General features: G+C 37.6%; 1 protein-coding gene across 1 annotated transcript in view; it reads right to left on the reverse strand.

Annotated features, from left to right (window-relative positions):
• ppip5k1b (diphosphoinositol pentakisphosphate kinase 1b) overlaps positions 1-7,537 on the reverse strand; it is a gene marked incomplete at its 5' end in the record, with an annotated part of 53,902 nt that overhangs the window by 42,234 nt on the left and 4,131 nt on the right. The window contains 10 exon segments of the mRNA XM_014021279.1: positions 1,813-1,922; positions 2,259-2,334; positions 2,654-2,740; positions 3,554-3,655; positions 3,902-4,023; positions 4,551-4,712; positions 4,823-4,924; positions 5,553-5,707; positions 6,089-6,174; positions 6,339-6,429. Of these exon segments, the coding sequence (XP_013876733.1) occupies positions 1,813-1,922; positions 2,259-2,334; positions 2,654-2,740; positions 3,554-3,655; positions 3,902-4,023; positions 4,551-4,712; positions 4,823-4,924; positions 5,553-5,707; positions 6,089-6,174; positions 6,339-6,429 (1,093 nt within the window).

The following is a 7,537-nucleotide window of genomic DNA, read 5'->3' on the forward strand; positions in this document are numbered from 1 at the left end:
GAATGTAGGGCCCTCCCATTTCTCTTTATGCCTGCTGTTTCTACACCTTGACTAGAGTCCATCTGTAGTAAGAAGAAAAATTGACTGGACATGGCCTGGAAAAGCACACTCAAGTTCCACCAGTTTTGCTCTATTGAAAAATGGGTGGGTTCAAACAAAGGGTGGTATGTTATGAGCTATTTAACACATCTACATGTAAATACCTGGAAATAAAAGCTGACATTCTGAACTTGTCTCATGCTCATCTTTTGATCCTAAACCCAAATGTCTTTAGTGTACAACAAAAACAAGGGAATTTGACTTGCTGTTCCAATACTTTTAGAGAGGACTGTAGCTCACCACCAAGTGGTGATCAGTTCATAGCTTATCTCTTCTCTTCACCCAAATGTTCAACACATATTACTGCAGATCAGATAATACAGCTACAAAGCTTATCAGTCTACAGCCTAAGGTGTCCTGGTGCCATGTGCGACTTTGGACTCCCTTATGTTTGAACATAGTATTCATTTTTGACAGACAATAAGTACCACAAAAATCCAATAACAGAAAACTACTTAGGTTCAGATCAGAGAGGACATTTGTCCCAATCACACACCTCCAGGTTACACTATCATTACGTATGTAGGTACTAAAGTCTCCCAGCAGAATAATAAAGCCCCCAGCTGGAGCTCCTTCCAGCATCCCTTGAAAGGACTAGGTACTCTCAACTGCTGTAGAGCACATTGGCACAAACAATAACTACTGGATCCTCTCCACCCAAAAGCACAGGGAAGATACCCACTCATCTACCAGGGAAAACTCCAATGAACATGTAAGTGGTAGGGTCAGAGTTAAAGAAAATTTAAATCTTACAATTATACTGTAAATTACAACAGTGACATTAACAGCAATATGTGAGATGGGCTCCTTTGAATATGTGCCAGCTAATGTAGGCAGAGGAATGCATGAATTCAATACCCACCGAGTCTAAACTATTTTTACAATATACTCCTAATTTGAAAAAAAAAAAAAAAAAAACAGCCAATGAAATAGTAAAAAAATTATATAAATGCATATAAGAACCAGCAGTGAGAGGACATTAGAAGATTAAGAGTCCAGCTGACGGGTGGTAAGGACAGCATGCACAATGAGAAGTAGAGCACACACTGATCTACACACCCAGAAAACACAGTACAATTCTCATTTGACTGTGTATGTGTCAAGTGTTAATGGCTAAAAATCAATGAAACTTAAAGAAAATAAAACAGTAAGTGTACAAAACATTAGGAATACCCTTTAAATTTGAACATAAATGTCTTGTACCAATCATAGTTAGATTAGCTCATTTATCCATTTATACTGCCTAAAATACATCTTTAATGGGTGAAACTTGAAAAAATCACCAGCTTGTGCCAAGATTGGCCTGACTGGTCCGTGTTAAAGAAAAAAAAAAAGAGTTATGTTCCTAATACTTTGTACACACGGTCAATGTGGACAAAGAAAAGGAGGGCAGTAAATCTTTTAAAGTGAGAAGGGAGAGGGTGCGTACTGATTGACATTCAAGCTGGATTCCCTTTTGGAGACAGAGAAGGACAGACGGGTGGGCAGAAGAAAAGAGGGATAGAGGGGAAAGAGAAGAAACAAAAACACAGTTAAAAGTCAAGACGAGAAAGGGATGAAGCGTTTTCATGGTGAATGTGTGGAAATGAGTACGAGAAAGCTGACTGAGCCCTGATCAAACGCAGATGGTGCAGGATCTGTTGATGAACGCCGATGCCAAAAACCAGAGTGTAGTGACTGAAAGCATATGTGTTGTTGTGAAACATCACTCACATTTCTAAAACCGTCTTGAGCTGCTCCAGTTTTGACTTCTTCTCCTCAATCTCACAGTCGTTGTGCTGCCCCAGTTCAACCAGCAGGAGACGGGCTATGTCCAGCACTTCCTGGAAACACAGTGACTCCAACACTTAGGTGGAAACTTATCTCTGAAAACTCCCCAGAACAAGCACACACCCTGCACAGGTCCAGACTGATCAGTATAGACCAGGAGAACACAGAGGAGAAAAACAAATCAGTAGTAATGAAGCTAGCTTTAAAATGTTTTATTTACACGGGATAGATTCAGAGTAGCTGCGTGTATTATTGGACAGCCAAGCAAAAAATAATATTTACCTGTATAAATGTAGTAAACAATCTTGTCTAAATAACTATTTAAAGAGAATTCAGTCTGAACATGCAAACTTGAGCACATAAAAAAGAGGTCTGCAATTTAAACTCACCTGCAGCTGTTTTGGCTTTTTCAGCTTTAATTTGCCTTTCTTGTATCCTTCATATTTTTTGAACAAATCAAAGAATCTGTTCAAAATAAAGAAAAAATATCAAGAACAAGTTACACCCAGTGGAAATTTTGCTCTAACTAAATTTCTTATATAGGTTAAATATTTGATCTATTGTTAGCATTATGGTATGTATATGTTCATGTAGATTTTATACTATATTCAGTGTAGACATTTTTGGTGTAGGACAAAATTTTCATAGTTGGAATAAGTTGTCTAAAATTTTATAGTGACAGGACTTTAATACTTCTCAACTTTCTTTCCCAGTAGAGTGTAAAGAACTAAATTAGAATGTACAATCTGTGTCTTCAAATAAAAGATCAAAATCAGAGACTTACAGAGGATGACGAACCTCCATTTTCATCTTTTGCTTTGGTGTTCGGTCTCCATGGCGAATGATGGCAATGACGCAGCGCAGCTCCATCCTGAAAAACAAAACGAAGAATAAGGCAGGAAGACAATATGCAAAAAACATATTTTATATTTCATAATAAAACACACAAATATTAACACTTAATCAACACTTCCAATTTTGGTTGTCACCATTTTTTTCTGAAATAACTGTTTGATTAATTGAAGTAATTATAGGAAATAGTTGGTCAATGAGATTTATTCTCCATACCCTAATTATTAAGGGGGGGAAACATGTAGACTTTTAGATGTAAAACTGACTCTAAGGTTTATACCCATTTTATTAGATATGTACGTAAATTAATTTTGTTTTCTTTTCTTCTATTTAAACACAATTTGTTGAAGCCTTAAATACTTTTTGGTTGCAGCATTTTATTGCAAATAATTATCACTGCAGTGTCATTGTGTAAAATATCAACACTGCAATGGTAATTTTGTGTTGCAGCAACAAAGTTTCAGGTCGACTCCTTGCTGGAGCCTGTCTGTGTGGAGTTTGCCTGCTGTCCCGGTGCATGTATGGTTGGGTTTTCTGGGTACTATGATTTCTTTACACAGTCTAAAAACATGCACTTTAGTTTAACTGGCAACTCTAAACAGTTACTAGATGAGAGCATCAGATTTGTTTGCCTTGATGCAGCCCTGTGATGGACCGTCTGGGTTATCATTCAGCCATGATTAACTATGTAACTATTCCTTCAAATAAAAAATAAATGAGGTCACAGAGAAAGTATAAAGATCAAACCAACTTTACAATGGTCATTAAATTATTCTCCAGGAGTGAAACTGTCCAGGAATGCTCATCACTCCTGTGCAGTGTCAGGACATACATGGTTCCTGAGGTTGTCGGGACAATGGGGATGTCTTCAGCCTCCATGGGGATGGACCAGGGGATGTGCAGCTGAGGGGCTAACTCCCTCATTACCATGTTTCTGGTGAAGAAGACAAAAGCAACATTAAAGTGTCATATTAAAATTGAATTTACTGCCCTGTACATTTACATACATGTAACTCGCTGCCTTTGAATGAAAATAAAATTTCATAAACTTTACAAGTCTTCACTCATCAAGCTTCAATTGTTTTGCCGGAGAGAAGAGGAACAAGTTTTAATGCTGAAAACAGGACTCTCAGAGCTGGAACTCTAGATTAATTAAACCCTGACATCTGGTTCTACCTACCCCAGGACTTTGGCACAGTCGTCGTAGTACTTCATTGAGTTTTTGACAAAACTGAATCCGTTCACATCACAGACATAAGAATGACCGTTGGCTCTGAGCAGATCGAACCCACAAACTGTTTGCTTAAAAGGAGAGAAAATAAAAATCAGTAATGTGAAATTATGCATGTGATGGAAACACAACTAATACAAACACTGTCTGCAAAACAAATGGATTGATTTAAAAAATAATCATCTACACCCAAATAATGTTTGAAGTCAACTTGTTTCAAGATGGCTGACACAATATAGGCGCATAGAAGGCATGAAAAGGAAAACTTGGAGCTTTTTAATGTTTTAATAGCATTTGTTCACAACTTAATTACTTAAATTAAAAAAACAATAAGGAAATATGTTCTTTACTTTGACAGCAGAAATGATTTTTTTTTTTTTTGCATTTGAAATGTTCATGTATTTACAATAGTTACTTTAAAGATATATTGGATTTTAAAATGTGTTTGACATTAGGAAGTCCTGTTGCAGAGGAAAAAAACACAATTCTACATTTAACAGCGGCACCCAGAGAACTACAAACTCACAGATAAAGCAGATGTTTTAACGTTCCTGTCACTTTTTTTTTCAATCATATTCACTAACAGAGTCCAGTTTACCTTGAAAGCCAGGCAGACCTTTCGGGCCACCAGCTTCTCCATGGCGGTGAGCATGACGGGGTAACGGATCTCTTTCCCCTCACTGTCTCGTTCCACCTTCCCATCCAGGGCTGGGGACTTCCTGGCCTCAGCATGGGCATAGTCTGGGCCCACTGTGTAAACCTGAAACAGTCACAAAAACCTTCTCACAACAGATTATGTCAGATGATTCTACAACTTTACCAGTACAGTCTGATCCTGTGCTGCCAGCAGTATCAAAACACAAACAGTACCTTCACATCTGTACCGTCTGTTGGCATGAACTCCTCATAGATGTAGGATCCAGTTTTTCGTACGCTGCTTTCTGGTGAGTACACACTGCTGCGACTCCCAATCTACAACAAACAGAGCCAGGGAAAAGGGTTGTTGACGGGAATTCAACTTTCATTGAGTTTTATATCAATTTGCTTCATTACACAGGAGAAGTAGCGGTAGAAATACTTTTTTACTTTATCACTTGCTGCTGAAAGGTGAAAGGCAGCAGAAAATGTTTTTGCCTGTGTCTGTCTGTTAGCAAAATATCTCATAAACCAGTGGAGAAATTTTAATGAAAGTAATAACTGAATTTGCATTTAAAACTCATTACTTTTGAAGTCAACCTAATTCAAATCTGGCAACACAAAAGTTGCTATAACTCGGTGAGTTTTACAGATAATGTGGTAAAATTAGATGTGGTAGTAGCTGAGAGTCATTCACAACACGTATCCTGAGTGTGGCACCCTACGTAACATTATTTTCAATTATTTTTAAAGAAAAGATGATCTCTTTTTAAAATGTAGGCATAATAGGTGGCTGGTATAGGTGGCTGGTGATGTGCCTTCAAGAAATGTTCCTTTGATTTTTTTATTTTAAAAAAATTAAAGGAAAAAGACTAAAAAAATGTCAATGAAACTATTAATATTCTTCAAGATGTATAAAAAAACCCAATCCTCAACAAATTTGTATAGCCGCTAAGACAGCTACCTTTCTGAAGAGCCTCTGGCTGCCTCCTCCTGCAGACGTAGGGTAATAGATGTAGACGTTGTGGTCCTCTGCACACACAGGTTTTTCCACAAAAGGTTTAGGAAACGCCTCCCCGTTCACCTCGACATGGTCGTCCCCCTCCACCAGGTTACACTCTACACAGAGTCAAACCAGAGGGTTAAACTCAGCTCACCAGAAAACCACCAATCTCCAGCTGTTAGAGATTTAAACCATATTTCTTATAATTTGTCTTTATATGTTGCAAAACTAAAGCAGTGTTGGGCAAATAAACCCCAAACCATCAAGTCTTACTTAAAGATGGCAAAATATCTTCTGATTCAAAATCTTTAGAGCAGAAGGTAATATATGCTATAATACATTCTTATATGCTGGCATTTTACCAGTTCAGGGGTTTTAAACTTCAAAAAGGAGTTTTCAAAGGGAGGCCGTGTATATAAAACAAGTCTTTGTCATGTTTAATATTTTTTGAGTAGCTATTTTTAAACAGCAAAACCAAAAAAATAAAAACTTGTCACCTTCAGGATTGTCAGGGTCTCGGTTTAACACGGCGTAACGAGGCAAGTCGATGCCCTCTTCCAGAAGGATCCGATACACTTCTCTCCTAACGTGGGATTAAACTCAGTCAACATCGTCCTGTACATTTGTGCGGTCTGCATTGTGTTGCTTTTGTGTTATGTTTGAGCAGCTCAAAATAAAATGCACTCAGCAGAAAATTTGTGTACTCCTTTTATTTTCCTGAACTGCGTGTTCTCGCTCCAACTGTACCTGTCCTGAATGAAATACTGCATGTTGAGATCATTGATGAGCAGTGGGTTCCTGAGCTTGGCATATTCCACAGCTTTATCAAGAGGAAAACCTAAAACCAAAACAAAACACATTCCTCTAATTAGTTTAGAATTTTTCTATTTTATTAGTGTGTTAAATACTCACAGCAGGAACAAAACACTTAGTCACATTAACACAGTTTTCTGTCTGACCTGTGAATTATACTGTTGAAGTCTAAAGACGATCTTCTCAATCCCTGTGCTGCTTTTCTTATGCAGTAGATAAATAGAATGGGCAGCGCTTTTCAAAAAGGTGAATTTGATGAATTAATGCAAACATCCCAACATTAATATTTTTTTAACACCAGGGCCCATGTCCCAAAATGGCAAATAAATAAAAAATAACTCCAAGCATCCCAGCAAGTTCCTGTCACTGTATCTTATTTTGAAAGGATTATGAAGAGGAAGCTTTGGTCCTGGAGCTTAGTTTTACTGTCAGAATAAAGGCATCTCCCTCCATGACGAGCCACTGGACCGACAAAAATGTAGAAATATCAAGATTCTTGACTTATAAAATTACACGTCAAAGCCTCTGTTTCATTAGAGGGGTTTTGAGTTGCAGAACTTTGGTTTGGTTTGGAGTTAATTAAAGTTTACCATCTCCAACAGTAAACAGTCCTAAATGATGAAGCAGCTGCAATTAAGGCTTGTTAACGGATTTCTCTCCTTTTAAACAGCTTGTTGTGTCAACAATCGTGCTTGTGTATTAATTAATCCTGTATGAGTAAAGGATGAAATAAGCAGAGGCTGTGAGAGGCATAATTGCTGTAAGTTGGTCTTGTGTTTGGAACGGCTGGTAAGTGCAAGAGGAGTGATATTCAAAGAAAAATTAAGTAATTACAGATAATTCTGGAGAGTGTCTGCTGAAAATGTCCATCCCCAGTGACAGGTAGGAACATGTTTCTAGTAAATATTGCCCTTTTCTGTTTCCAGTTAAAATGACAAAAAACCAACGTGTTCCCACAACTCTGTGAGCAATACTCAAACATGTCTTTAAATAGAGGGCAAAAAATATCTCGTGGAAAAAGTGACTCCATCTTTGTCCAACTTCATCAACTTTTTTTTGGAAGGGGATTTTTACTTATGGAGCATAAATACAGCATCAAAAGCCTGGTAAGAAAACATTTAAGGAATAAAGAC

This window comes from Austrofundulus limnaeus, unplaced genomic scaffold, assembly GCF_001266775.1.
Source record: "Austrofundulus limnaeus strain Quisiro unplaced genomic scaffold, Austrofundulus_limnaeus-1.0 Scaffold285, whole genome shotgun sequence".
Lineage (NCBI taxonomy): Eukaryota > Metazoa > Chordata > Actinopteri > Cyprinodontiformes > Rivulidae > Austrofundulus > Austrofundulus limnaeus.